This window comes from Mobula hypostoma, chromosome 1 (genome assembly GCF_963921235.1).
Source record: "Mobula hypostoma chromosome 1, sMobHyp1.1, whole genome shotgun sequence".
In the NCBI taxonomy this organism is placed as follows: domain Eukaryota; kingdom Metazoa; phylum Chordata; class Chondrichthyes; order Myliobatiformes; family Myliobatidae; genus Mobula; species Mobula hypostoma.
The window spans coordinates 193820494-193835484 of record NC_086097.1 but is presented as its reverse complement, the minus strand read 5'-3'; the positions used below and the strand labels follow the sequence as shown (position 1 = coordinate 193835484).

The 14991-nt window shown below is 42.5% G+C and overlaps 1 protein-coding gene across 2 annotated transcripts in view; it reads right to left on the bottom strand.

Annotated features, from left to right (window-relative positions):
- The window catches only part of myom1b (myomesin 1b), a 187441-nt gene that overhangs the window by 6576 nt on the left and 165874 nt on the right, over positions 1-14991 (bottom strand). For both annotated transcript variants that reach the window (XM_063062401.1, XM_063062408.1), the window contains one exon: positions 9169-9307. In XM_063062401.1, coding sequence (XP_062918471.1) covers positions 9169-9307 — 139 coding nt within the window. The remainder of the gene's footprint in view (positions 1-9168; positions 9308-14991) is intronic.

The window sequence follows — 14991 nt, the reverse complement described above, 5'->3', positions numbered from 1 at the left end:
GAACAATTATTTCATTCTCCTTTCCACTTGGTACTGGAAATCTTGAACAAGGCAGATTTTGAAATTCTAATGACAATAAGATGTCAGTGTTCACTGCCTATTCTCCATAAAGCTGGCAACAATTGATGTGAAGCTAAATATGGAAATGCAGAAGCTGCTGTCTGTGAATACTTACTCCTCAGGATGCAGTACAACCTTTTCATTGTAACCAGTGGAAATCATGTGCAGAATTAGGCTATTCAGCCCACTGAGCCTACCCTGCCATTCTATCATGGCTGACTTATTATCCCTCTCAACCCCATTTTCCTGCTTTCTCCTTATAACTTTGATGCACTGACTAATAAAGAACTTATTACCCTCCACTTTAAATATATTCAATGAGCTGGCCTCTACAATTGTGTGGAACAATGAATTACACAGATACACCAGCCTTTGGCTAAAGAAATTCCTCATCCTCTCTGTTCTAAATGGATGTCCCTCTATTCTGAGGCTGTGCCCTCAGGTTCGAGACTTCCCCCACTTAAAGGAAACATCCTCTCCATGTCCACTCTATCTAGACCTTTCAATATTCGATAGGTTTCAATGAGATACCCCCACCCATTCTTCTAAACTCCAGCAAGTACAGGCCCAAAACCATCAAATGCACTTTGTAGCTTAACTCTTGCATTTCCCAAATCATTCTTATTAATATCCTCTGGGCCCTCTCCAATTGCAGCACATCTTTTCTTAGATAAGGGGCTCAAACCTGCTCACTGTACTCCATGTAGGGTCTGAACAATGCCTTGGCAGGCCTAAGCATTACATCCAGGCTTTTGTATTCCAGTTCTCCTGAAATGAATGCAAACATTGCATTTGTCTTCCTTACGATCAACTCAACCTGCAAGTTAACCTTAAGGGAATCTTCTGCACCTCAGATTTTTAATTTTTTTTCCATTCAGAGTAGTCCATATATCACTTCCTTGCCCATTCTCCCAATCTGTCTAAGTCCTTCTGCAGACTCTCTGCTTCCTTAACACTACCTGACCCTCCACCTGTCATCATACTTTCTGCAAACTTGGTCACAAAGCCATCAATTCCATCAGCCAATTCATTGACAATTGATGTGAAAAGAAGCTGTCCCAATACTGACCCTTGCAGAAAACTGCTAGTCACCAGCAGCCAACCACAAAAGGTCCCCTTTATTCCTACTCTTTGCCTCCTGCCAGCTGTCATTTTCTATCCATGCTAGTATCTTTCCTGTAATACCATGGACTCTTGTTAAGCAGTCTCATGTGTTGTACTTTGTCAAAGGCCTTCTGAAAATCCAAAACAAAAACGTCCACTGACTCTCCTTTTCCTATCCTGCCTGCTATTTCCTCAAAGAATTCCAGTAGATTTGTCAGGCAAGATTTTCCATAAAGGAAACGGTGCTGAATTTTGTCTACTTTATCATGTGCTTTCAAGTACCCTGAAACTTCATCTTTTATTAAACTCCAGCATCTTCCAAACCACTGACATCAGGTTAACTGGCCTATAATTTCCTTTCTTCCGCCTCCCTCCCTTCTTAAAGAGTGGAGTGACATTTGCAATTTTCTAGTCCTCTGGAATCATTCCAGAAACTAGTGATTCTTAAAAGATCATTAATAATGCCTCCACAATCTCTTCAGCTACCTCTTTCAGAACATCTAGCCTAGCTGATTTGCCTACATTCAGATCTTTCGTTTTCCCGAGCACCTTCTCCTTAGTGATATCAACTACACTCACTTCTGCCCCCTAACACTCTTGAATTTCTGCAATACTGCTAGTGTACTGTACTATCTGTGCAATTAGTGCAATCTGTACTATCATCCTATTCCTGCCCTGACTAGCACGTGGTACTGGGAATGATCCAGAGATTACTACCTTGGAGGCCCTGGTCTTCAGCCTCTTCTTTGCAGAGCCTCGGATCCGGCCACAGTGCTGTGTCTGTGGCTGCTGCTGCTGTGCCCTAATAGGTCATCTCCACAGAAGTATCCAAAGGGTATACTGGTTGCCAAGGGGTGGTACCCCACACTAACTTTTACTTCTACTGGTGGTCACTGATCTACTATCTAAAACTGGCACTCTGGATGTGACCCCCCTCAGTAAAAGTCTCATCTATGAGGTTTCAGCCTCCTGAATGTTTCTGAGTACATCTCGCTCCAGCTCCAGTTCCTTGACCATGTCAGTCAGATGTAGTCATTAGGGGATTGTCAGATAACCTGAAATCCAACATCTCACAGGAAGTGCATTCCACTGCCTGAACTATTATCCTGACTATGGTTGCTATACCTCTAACTTCTCAAACTCAGTTCTAGCATGCACGTATTCTCACCTAAGCCTGTTGATGCAAAGCCTGACCACTTTAATACTGGACCACCTACACAATGGTGGCTCACACAATAGCCACTCTGCTTCTTTTTGTTGGCCCCTGCTGAGTGCCCAAGAGATTGTTATGATTACAACCTGCCAAAAAGTTCTGAATGGCCCTGAGCTCTATATAAACCTCACACAGCCTCACCAATAAAAGGTCTCTCGCGATGATTGTAGCCCACTGAAAAGTTCCAATAGACCCCTAAAAGTTCCAAAAGGTTACGAAAGTTTATAACAACAGTGAATCCCATGGGGAAATGGGTTTATGTTCATGATGCAAAGTCTGATCTGTCTGCAGCCAACTGCACTGCCAATAATCATTTTGACCATTCAACAGTGATCAAGGTTACACAAAAGTCCTTTATTTAATATGTAATTTATGTGCAACTGAGTTTTTGTGGCCAGTGAGCAATGTTACAAAATAAAACTGATTTTTATATGAGTAAATTGTTGTATTTTTAAATAATGAGTTTTATACTTTAAGCATTTATGATATTTCAGCTTCTACCCTCTTCTTTTGTGCATGGTCCCAGTACCACATGCTAGTAAATATTGGAATAGGAGGATAGGCAATAAAAGTGTAGCTAAAGAAATGGTTTAGGAGGGAAAACTTTAGATTTCTGAATCACCAAGGAAGATGGGACCTATAGACCAGTACAAAGTTGATGGCACCTGAAGCAGAATTAGTGCATGTTTGGAGGTTTTCCAATGATTTTGAAGGTTGGTTAACTATTTTGGCAGGGGAATGGGGCACATATATACAGTTGGGAAGATGCAGTCAAATATGGATGAAGTTATAATTCAGTTTAGTGGACAGAGCATACAGGAGCATGATGAAGGATGATTAAAGGCTAAATTATGTATATTTTAATGCAAGGAGTTACTAGTAAGGCAGAAGTACTGAGAGCATTGATCAGAACATGGAAGTATGATATTATTGCTATCATACGGATGTGGTTGGAAGAATAGCAGGACTAGCAACTCAACGTTCCAGGGAATAGAATTCCGGCATGATAAGGTGATGTAAAACAGGAGGTAGCATTGCAATATTGATTAATGAATCAATTACTGCAGTGATGAGAGAGGCTATCCAAGAAGTACATCACAAAAAGCCTAAGTCTTCTGGTCTTATGGATCGTGCTCGGCAATGGAAAGATGGGGGTGGGGTGGGGTGGTGCAATCACTCTGCTGGATTACACTCCAGGCCTCGTAATAGTCAGCGGACATTAGAGGAGCAGACACATCACAGAGATCTGCAGAAATAATTGGGTTGTAATGATAGAGAATTTCAGCTTGCACTATTTTAACTGGGACTACTTTAGTGTGAAAGAATAGAGGGGTGGAATTTTAAAATTGCGTCTAGGAGAGTCTTTTAAATCAGTATGTAGATTACCCTACCAGAGAAAGGGCATTTCTGGCCCTAACCTTGAGGAATGCAGCTAGGCAAGTATTTGAAGTATCAGTGGGAAAGCATTTTGAAAATAGTGGCTGTAACTCTGTAAGTTTCAAGATAGTTTTGTAAAGGATAAGAGTGGTCCAAAAATTAAGGTCCTGAATCAAGCTAAGGCCAAACTAAATATCATGAGATAGAACCCGGCAAAATTAGACTGGGAGCAACTACTTGTAAGTAGGTTCACATTGGATTAGTGGGGCTCATTTGAAAAAGGAATGGTGAAAGTTCAGGACAACATGTTCCAGTAATGGTGTAAGGTATGGAGGACAAGTCCAACGCCTCCGGGATGTTAAGGGATCTTGAGGACTGGATATAGAACAGAAGCAATGACAAGTATACAGAACTGAAAATGGAACAGTGGTACAGACAGTAAGAGGGAGGGGACTTAAGAATGAAATTATGAAGACAAAGATGGGACACAAAATATTACTGGCATACAATATTAAGGAAAATCACAAAGTATTCTATCTTAAGTGTAAGAGGTTAACTAGGGAAAAGAAAAGGGTTCATTATGATCTAAAATCATAATGTAATGGGAGATAAGGAGATGGCGGAGGAACTGAACGAGTATTTTGCATCAGTCTTCACTGAGGAAGACATCAGCAGTATACCGGACAGTCAAAAGTGTCAAGGAAGAGAAGTGTGCGCAGTCACAGTTACGACAGAGAAAGTACTCAGGAAGCTGAATAGTCTAAGGGTAGATAAATCTCCTGGACCAGATGGAATGCACCTTCGTGTTCTGAAGGAAGTAGCTGTGGAGATTGCAGAGGCATTAGCAATGATTTTTCAAAAGCCAATAGATTCTGGCATGGTTCCAGAGGACTGGAAAATTGCAAATGTCACTCTGCTATTTAAGAAGAGAGCAAGGAAGCAAAAAAGAAATTATCGACCTGTTAGCTTGACATCGGTGGTTGGGAAGTTTTTGGAGTCGATTGTCAAGGATGAGGTTACAGAGTACCTGGAGGCATATGACAAGATAGGCAGAACTCAGCATGGTTTCCTCAAAGGAAAATTCTGCTTGACAAACCTATTGCAATTTTTTGAGGAAATTACAAGTAGGCTAGACAAGGGAGATGCAGTGGATGTTGAGTATTTGGATTTTCAGAAGGCCTTTGACAAGGTGCCACACATGAGGCTGCTAAACAAGATAAGAGCCCATGGAATTATGGGAAAGTTACATACGTGGATAGAGCATTGGCTGATTGGCAGGAAACAGAGAGTGGGAATAAAGGGATCCCATTCTGGTTGGCTGCCGGCTACCAGTGGTGTTCCACAGGGATCTGTGTTGGGGCCGCTTCCTTTTACGTTGTACATCAACGATTTAGATTATGGAATACATGGCTTTGTGGCTAAGTTTGCTGATGATAAGAAGATAGGTGGAGGGGCCAGTAATGCTGAGGAAACAGAGAGTCTGCAGAGAGAATTGGATAGATTGGGAGAATGGGCAAAGAAGTGGCAAATGAATTGCAATGTAGGAAAGTGTATGGTTATGCACTTTGGTAGAAGGAATAAACGGGCAGGCTATTATTTAAATAGGGAGAGAATTCAAAGTTCTGAGATGCAACAGGACTTGGGAGTCCTTGTGCAGGATACCCTTAAGGTTAACCTCCAGGTTGAGTCGGTTGTGAAGAAGGTGAATGGCATTCATTTCTAGAGGAACAGAGTATAGGAGCAGGGATGTGCTGTTGAAGCTCTATAAGGCGCTGGTAAGGCCTCACTTGGAGTACTGTGTGCAGTTTTGGGCTCCTTATTTAAGAAAGGATGTGCTGACGTTGGAGAGGGTTCAGAGAAGATTCACTGGAATGATTCCGGGAATGAGAGGGTTAACATATGAGAAACGTTTGACTGCTCTTGGACTGTACTCTGTGGAGCTTAGAGGAATGAGAGGGGACCTCATAGAAACATTTCGAATGTTGAAAGGCATGGACAAATTGGATGTGGCAAGGTTGTTTCCCGTGGTGGGGGAGTCTAGTATGAGAGTAGATTGAAGGGTGCCCATTCAGAACAGAGATGCGAAGAATTTTTTTTAGCCAGAGGCTGGTGAATCTGTGGAATTTGTTGCCACGGGCGGCAGTGGAGGTCAAGTCTTTGGGTGTATTTAAGGCAGAGATTGATAGGTATCTGAGTAGCCAGGGCATCAAAGGTTATGGTGAGAAGGCGGGGGAGTGGGTCTAAATGGGAGAATGGATCCGCTCATGATAAAATGGTGGAGCAGACTTGATGGGCCGAATGGCCAACTTCTGCTCCTTTGTCTTATGGTCTTATGGTCTCAAATGACAAATTCTGAAAAGAGCTTTTGGAGATTGGTGGCATCTTAAATAAATTTTCTCATTTACATTCATTCAGTAGCTGAACATTGTAGCTGGAGAATTCAGAGAATAATAGTGGAAGGAGATGGAATTCTAGACCATATCACAAAGGAAGTGCTATTAGATATGTTTGCAGGCTTGAAGATTGGTAAATCCACAGAACCTGATGAGATGTTTCCTAGCTCTCAAGGAAGGACATTGCTGGGGCCTGTACAGAGATTTTTAAAGCTTTGCTGTTCCGAGTCATGTTCCAGATAACTGGAGGATAAAAATGTTACTCTTCTTCAAGAACGGCAGCAAAGATAAGTCAGGTAATTACAAACCTTTGAGTGTGTAATATCTTTGGTAGGGAGACTATGGGAAACAATCGTGGTTCAGGCTACAACTGCAGAATTGTGTACAGTGAATTGTGTACAGAATTGTGTAATTATAGACCAGTGAGCCTTATGTCTGTGGTGGGAAAGCTGTTGGAAAAGATTCTTAGAGATAGGATCTATGGACATTTAGAGAATCATGGTCTGATCAGGGACAGTCAGCATGGCTTTGTGAAGGGCAGATCGTGTATAACAAGCCTGATAGAGTTCTTCGAGGAGGTGACCAGGCATATAGATGAGGGTAGTGCAGTGGATGTGGTCTATATGGATTTTAGTAAGGCATTTGACAAGGTTCCACACAGTAGGCTTATTCAGAAAGTCAGAAGGCATGGGATCCAGGGAAGTTTGGCCAGGTGGATTCAGAATTGGCTTGCCTGCAGAAGGCAGAGGGTGGTGGTGGAGGGAGTACATTCAGATTGGAGGGTTGCGACGAGTGGAGTCCCACAAGGATCGGTTCTGGGACATCTACTTTTCGTGATTTTTATTAACGACCTGGATGTGGGGTTAGAAGGGTGGATTAGCAAGTTTGCAGACGATGCAAAGGTTGGTGGTGTTGTAGATAGTGTAGAGGATTGTCGAAGATTGCAGAGAGACATTGATAGGATGCAGGAGAGGGCTGAGAGGTGGCAGATGGAGTTCAACCCAGAGAAGTGTGAGGTGGTACACTTTGGAAGGACAAACTCCAAGGCAGAGTACAAAGTAAATGGCAGGATACTTGGTAGCGTGGAGGAGCAGAGGGATCTGGGGATACATGTCCGCAGATCCCTGAAAGTTGCCTCACAGGTAGATAGTGTAGTTAAGAGAGCTTATGGGGTGTTAGCTTTCATAAGTCAAGGGATAGAGTTTAAGAGTTGTGAGGTAATGATGCAGCTCTATAAAACTCTGGTTAAGCCACACTTGGAGGATTGTGTGCAGTTCTGGTCACCTCTCTATAGGAAGGATGTGGAAGCATTTGAAAGGGTACAGAGGAGATTTACCAGGATGCTGCTTGGTTTAGAAAGTATGGATTATGATCAGAGATTAAGGGAGCTAGGGCTTTACTCTTTGGAGAGAAGGAGGATGAGAGGAGACATGATAGAGGTGTACAAGATAATAAGAGGAATAGATAGAGTGGATAGCCAGCGCTTCTTCCCCAGGGCACCACTGCTCAATACAAGAGGGCATGGCTTTAAGGTAAAGGGTGGGAAGTTCAAGGGTGATATTAGAGGAAGGTTTTTACTCAGAGAGTGGTTGGTGCGTGGAATACACTGCCTGAGTCAGTGGTGGAGGCAAATACACAAGTGAAATTTAAGAGACTACTAGACAGGTATATGGAGGAATTTAAGGTGGGGGGTAATATGGGAGGCAGGGTTTGAGGGTCAGCACAACGATATGGGCCAAAGGGCCTGTACTGTGCTGTCCTATGTTCTATGTTCTGGTCACAACAGAAAGGAAAGAAAAGGTGCCAAGGACGTTCACCAGGATCTTTCCTGGACAGTGCTTAACAAATGAGAGACTGGATAGTCTGGATTTGTTTTCCTTGAAGAGATGAGACTAAGGGGTAGGGAGTAGTGGGTGCTGTTTGTGATATACAGAGTTATAATGGGCAGCGATAAAGTTTATAATTAGGAAGTTCTCCCCATAAATGGCATGAAGATTAACTCTTTTTGTCACATGTACACCGAAACACAGTGAAATGTGTCACTTGCGTCAGTTACCAGCATTGTCTGAGGATGTGCTGGGAGGCAGCCCGCAAATGTCACCATGCTTCTGGCACCAGCACAGCATTGCCCACAATTTACTAACCCTAACCTGTATGTCTTTGCAATGTGGGAGGAAACTGGCGCACACAAAATTCACGGGCTCATAGAAAGAACATACCAACTCCTTACAGACAGTGGGGTGAATTGAACCCCAGTTTTCTGAATACTGACACTGTAAAGCATTACACTAACGGCTGAACTACCATGCTGTAAATGGTTAAATGGAATCTCACCAGAGGATGGACAGAATCAGGAATACACTGTATGAATGGGTGGAAGACCATAGACCATAAGGCCATAAGATATAGGAGCAGAATTAGGCCATTTGGCCCATCGAGTCTGCTCTGTCATTTCATTATCGCCGATCCAATTTTCCTCTTAGGAGGTAGTTATTCTCATATCATCCAAAAAGTATTTGGACAAGAACTTGAATTGCCCATGATTGGAAGGCTATGGACCAAATGCCAATAAACAAGCTTCATACAGACAGACAGACAGACAGACACATGATGGACAAGGTGGGCAGAAGGGGCAATTTATGTGCTATATACTTACAAGATTCTTTGAATCCATAATACTCTTGCTGTGAAATGTTTCAAAAGTTTGTTGTATAGTTTGTCATTTTTTTATTTACTAATTTTCTATCTGAGAAAATTCTTTAATGTATTGGTTGCTCAGCTTTTATTACAACGTCACTGTTGCTGGTAAGCTTGAACTCAAAGAGCTGGTGCTTAGTAACAACTGGAAGATAACTAGATTTTTACTGACATCTTCCTTGCAGATCAGTAGAGAGCGCCATTGCTTTGCTGCTGACTGCAGAAACCAATCCTAAATATTTGAGCAGTGCTTCAGCAAGTACTAGTTCAGAAAGTTTAGATGGTCTTTAGCCCACTATACAAAAACATGAGCCATTTACTCACCTTCATCTGTATGGGCAACAGTTTTTCTTCCACTTGTGTTTTTTGTAGTGTCTTTGGTCAGTGATTCCTGAACATTGCCCGCAGCATCAGCAACGTACATTGCCATACAGATTTCTCCAGAGGCTTGGACAATCATCAGCTAGTCAGAAAAATAATTATTTGTTTACACAAAGATGATATGTCCTGTGTATAAATAATAAAACACAGAAAACATTATTAATTGTTCTTCTAATTATTACAATTACATGGTGGGTTACCATCTTAACATTAATCATGACAAGATGTGGCTACATTACAAAATGGACTTATTTAAAATGATTTATTTGAATAATCTTGTATATTTTTGTATAATTTAAAGGAATAGTACTGAAAGGGGTGTGCAAAATAGATATCAATGTACATACAACTTTTAAATCTACACAACAATATGGAAACCTCCTCAGCAACACACAAAGCATGCTGAAAGAACTCAGCAGGTCAGGCAGCAACCATGCCATTTCGAGCTGAGAACCTTCAACAGGACTGATAAAGTCTGCTCTGCCATTTCATCATGGCTGATCCATTTTTCCTCTCATCCACATTCTCCTGGCTGTTCCCCATAACCTTTATGCCTTGACTAATCAAGAATCTATCAACCTTTGCCTTAATTATACCCAGTGATCTGGCTTCCACAGCCGCCTGTGGCAACACATTCCACTGACTCACCATCCTCTGGTTAAAGAAATTCCTCCTCAACTCTGTTCTATATGGACGTCCCTCTATTCTGAGGCTGTGCCTTCTGGTACTAGATTCCCCCACTATAGGAGACATCCACTCCACATCCACTGTATCTTGACCTTTCAACATTTCAATAGTTTTCAATGAGATTCCCCACTTATTCTTCAAAATTCCAGCAAGCGCAGGCCCAGAACCATCAAACACTCCTTATACGATAACCCTTTTATTCCCGGAACCCTTCTTGTGAACCTCCTCTGAACCCCCTCCAATGTCAGCATATCCTCTCTTAGATTTGGATTTGGATTATGGAATAGATGGCTTTGTGGCTAAGTTTGCTGACGATACGAAGATAGGTGGAGGGGCTGGTAGTGCTGAGGAAACGGAGAGTCTGCAGAGAGACTTGGATAGATTGGAAGAATGAGCAGAGAAATGGCAAATGAAGTACAATGTGGAAAGTGTATGGTTATGCACTTTGGCAGAAAAAATAAACGGGCAGACTATTATTTAAATTGGGAAAGAATTCAAAGTTTGGAGATGCAACGGGACTTGGGAGTCCTCGTACAGGATACCCTTAAAGTTAACTTCCAGGTTGAGTCAGTAGTGAAGAAGGCGAATGCAATGTTGGCATTCTTTTCTAGAGGAATAGAGTATAGGAGCAGGGATGTGATGTTGAGGCTTTATAAGGTGCTGGTAAGACCTCACTTGGAGTACTGTGGGCAGTTTTGGTCTCCTTATTTAAGAAAGGATGTGCTGATGTTGGAGAGGGTACAGAGAAGATTCACTAGAATGATTCCGGGAATGAGAGGGTTAACATATGAGGAACGTTTGTCCACTCTTGGACTGTATTCCTTGGAGTTTAGAAGAATGAGGGGAGACCCCATAAAAACATTTTGAATGTTGAAAGGCATGGACAGAGTGGATGTGGCAAAGTTGTTTCCCATGATGGGGGAGTCTAGTACGAGAGGGCATGACTTAAGGATTGAAGGGCGCCCATTCAGAACAGAAATGCGAAGACATTTTTTTAGAGAGTGGTGAATCTATGGAATTTGTTGCCACGGGCAGCAGTGGAGGCCAAGTGATTGGGTGTATTTAAGGCAGAGATTGATATGTATCTGAGTAGCCAGGGCATCAAAGGTTATGGTGAGAAGGCAGGGGAGTGGGACTAAATGGGAGAATGGATCAACTCATGATAAAATGGCGGAGCAGACTCGATGGGCCGAATGGCTGACTTCTGCTCCTTTGTCTTATGGTCTTATGGTCTAGATAAGAGGGCCAAAATGGCTCACAATATTCCAAGTGATGCCTAACTAGTGCCTCATAAAGCCTCAGCATTACATCCTTGCCATTGTCCACGAACTTGGTCACAATTCTGTCATCCAGATAATTGACATACAATGTAAAAAGAAGTGGTCCCAACAGCGATTCCTGTGGAACACTACTAGTTACCAGTAGCCAACCAGAAAAGGCTCCCTTAATTCCCAACCTTTGCCTCCAGCCAATCAGCCAATGCTCTATCCATGCTGGCATCTTTTCTGTAATACCATAGTCTCTTACCTTGTTAAGCAGCCTTAAGAGAGCCACCTTGTCAAAGGCCTTCTGAAATTCCAAGTATACAAAATCCACTGATTCTCCTTTTTCTATCCTGCTTATTATTTCCTCAAAGAATTCCAACATATCTCTCAGGCAGGATTTCCGCTTAAAAAAAACTATGCTGACTTTGGCCTATTTTATCATGTTCTCCAAGTATCCTGAGACCTTATCCTTAACAATTGACTCCAATATCTTCCCAGCCGCTGAGGTCAGGCTAACTGGCCTATAATTTCCTTTTGTCTGCCTCCCTTCTTGAAAAGTGGAGTGACATTTGCAACTTTCCAGTACTCCAGAGCCATGCCAACATCCTGTGATTCTTGAACAATCATTATTAATACCTTCACAATCTCTTCGGCTACCTCTTTCAGGACCCTGGGGACTCTGATCCAGGTTACATACCTAACTTCAGACCTTTCAGCTTCCAAAGCTCCTTCTCCTTAGTAATAGCAACTGCACTTATTTCTGCCGTCTGGCAATCTTGAACTTCCAGCATGCCGCTCATGCCTTCCACAGTGAAGGTTGATGCAAAATATATGGAAAATGACACTGGAGTGGTAGTAATGGGGGAAAAGGAAATCATCTGCCATTTCCTTCTCTCCCATTACTACAGCTCCAGTGTCATTTTCCAGCTGTCCGATATCTACTCTTGCCCCTGTTTTACTCTTTATACATCTGAGAAAACCTTTGGTATCCTTTTTGATATTATTGGTTAGCTTACCTTTATATTTCATCTTTTCCCTCATAAGGCCTTTTTAGTTGCCTTCTGTTGGTTTTTAAAGCTTCCCAATCCTGTAACTTCCCACTAATTTTTGCTCTATTACTGCTCTATTACTATTACTCTATTGCTCTATTACTATTACCTTCTCATTTGCTTTGATGTTGTCTTTGATCTCCCTTGTCAGCCACAGTTGCATCATTTTGTCCTGCCTTTAGAATACTACTTCTACTTTGGGATACGTATCTATCCCATGCCTTCTGAATAGCTCCCAGAACCTCCAGCCATTGCTGCTCTGCTGTCATCCTTGCTACTGTCCCCTTCCAATCAACTTTGGCCAGCTCATCTCTCATGACACTATATTTCCCATTACTTCACTGTAATACTGGTACATCTGACTTTAACTTCTTCCTCTCATATTAGGATCATTACTTCTCAGATTCCTTTACTTTAAGCTCCTTAATCAAGTCTGGTTCATCACACAACACCCAATCCAGAATAGCTTTTCCCATAGTGGGCGCAACCACAAGCTGCTTTAAGAAGCCATCTCGTGGGCATTCTACAAATTCTCCCTCTTGGGATCCAGCACCAACCTGATTTTCCCTATCTATTTGGATATTAACATGCTTTTTCTACTTCCCATTGTTATTTGTCTCTCACATCCTGGCTACTGTTTGGGAGAGGCTAGTATATGACTCCCATCAGGGTCTTTTTACCCTTGCAGTTTCTTATCTCCACCCACAAGGTTTCTACATCTTCTGATCCTATGGCACCTCTTTCTAAGGATTTGATTAATTTTTTTACCAACAGAGCCACGCCAACCACTCAAGCCTAACTGACTGTCCTTTCGATACAATGTGTATCCTTGGATGTTAAGCTCCCAATTATAATCTTCTTTCAGCCAGAACTCAGCAATACCCACAATATCTCTAGCTGCACTATAAGATCATCTACCTTATTCTGTATACTGCATCCATTCAAATATAACACCTTCACTCCTGTATTCATTACCCTTTATGATTTTGTCCCCATGTTACACTCATCCCAGTGACTGCTATTTTGCCCTTATCATCATCTGCCTGTCCTTCCTCACATTCTCAGTACATACTGCGTTTGCTTGTACAGTATACCAACTATCCCATCCACAGCCCTATCACTTTGGTTCTTACCCCCTTGCCAAATTAGTTGAAAACCCTGTCCATTAGCTCTAGTAAACTTGCCCGCAAGGATATTGGTCCCCCTGGGGTTCACGTGTAACCTGTCCATTTTGTACAGGTCATACCTTCCACCCAATGATCCCAATGATTCAGAAATCTGAAGACCCAGTTCCTCAGCCAAACATTCATCTGTCAAGTCATCCTAGATGATAAGAGATAGGAGCAGAATTAGGCTATTTGGCCCATCGAGTCTGCTCCGCCATTCAATCATAGCTGATCCTTTTTCTTTCTCCTCCTCAACCCCATTTCCCAGCCTTCTCTCCATAACCTTTGATGCCATGTCCAGTCAAGAACCTGTCAGTCTCTGCCTTAAATACACCTAATTACCTGGCCTCCACAGCTGCATGTGGCAACAAGTTCCACAAATTCACCACCCTTTGGCTAAAGAAATTTCACTACGTCTCTGTTTTGAATGGATGCCCCTCTGTCCTAAGGCTGTACTCTCTTGTCCGAGAGTCTCCCATCATGGGAAGCATCCTTACAACATCTACGCTGCCTAGGCCATTCAACATTCAAAAGATTTCGATGAGATCCCTCCTCATCCTTCTAAGTTCCAGCAAGTACGGACCCAGAGCCATCAAACTTTCCTCGTATGATAACCTTTTAATTCCTGGAATCATCCTTGTGAACCTCCTCTGGACCCTCTCCAATGCCAGCACATCTTTTCTCAGATGAGGAGCCCAAAACTGTGCATAATACTCAAGATGATGCCTCACCAGAGCCTCAGCATCACATCGCTGCTCTTGTATTCTAGACCTCCTGAAATGAACGTGAACATTGCATTTGCCTTCCTCACCACTGACTCAACCTGCAAATTAACCTTTAGGGTGTTCTGCACAAGGACTCCCAAGTCCCTTTGCATCTCAGATTTTTGGACTTTCTCCCGTTTAGAAAAAAAGTCCGCATTTATTTCTACTACCAAAGTGCATGGCCATGCATTCTCCACAGTATATTTCATTTGCCACTTTCTTGCCCATTCTCCTAATCTGTCTAAGTCCTTCTGCATTCTACCTGGTTCCTCAACACTACCTGTCCTCCACCAATCTTTGTATCATCTGCAAACTTGGCAACAAAGCCACCTATTTCATCATCTAAACCATTTTATATACAACATAAAACGTTGTCCCAAAACCGACCCCTGTGGAAACCACTAGTCACTGGCAGCCAACCAGACAAGGATCCTTTTATTCCCACTCGCTGCCTTCTTCTAATCAGCCAATGCTCTACTCATGCTGGTAACTTTCCTGTAATACCATGGGTTCTTAACTTGGTAAGCAGCCTCTTGTGTGGCACCTTGTCAAAAGCCTTCTGAAAGTCCAAATATACAACATCTACTACATCCCCTTTATCTATCCTACTTGAAATCTCTTCAAAGAATTCCAACAGGTTCGTCAGGCAGAATTTTCCCTGAAGGAAATCATGCTGACTTTGTCCTATCTTGTCCTCTGTCACCAAGTACACCATCACCTTGTCCTTAATAATCTTCCCAACCACTGAGGTCAGGCTAACTGGTCTATAGTTTCCTTTCTGCTGCCTTCCTCCTTCCTTAGTGACATTTGCTATTTTCCAGTCCTCCGGCTCTAT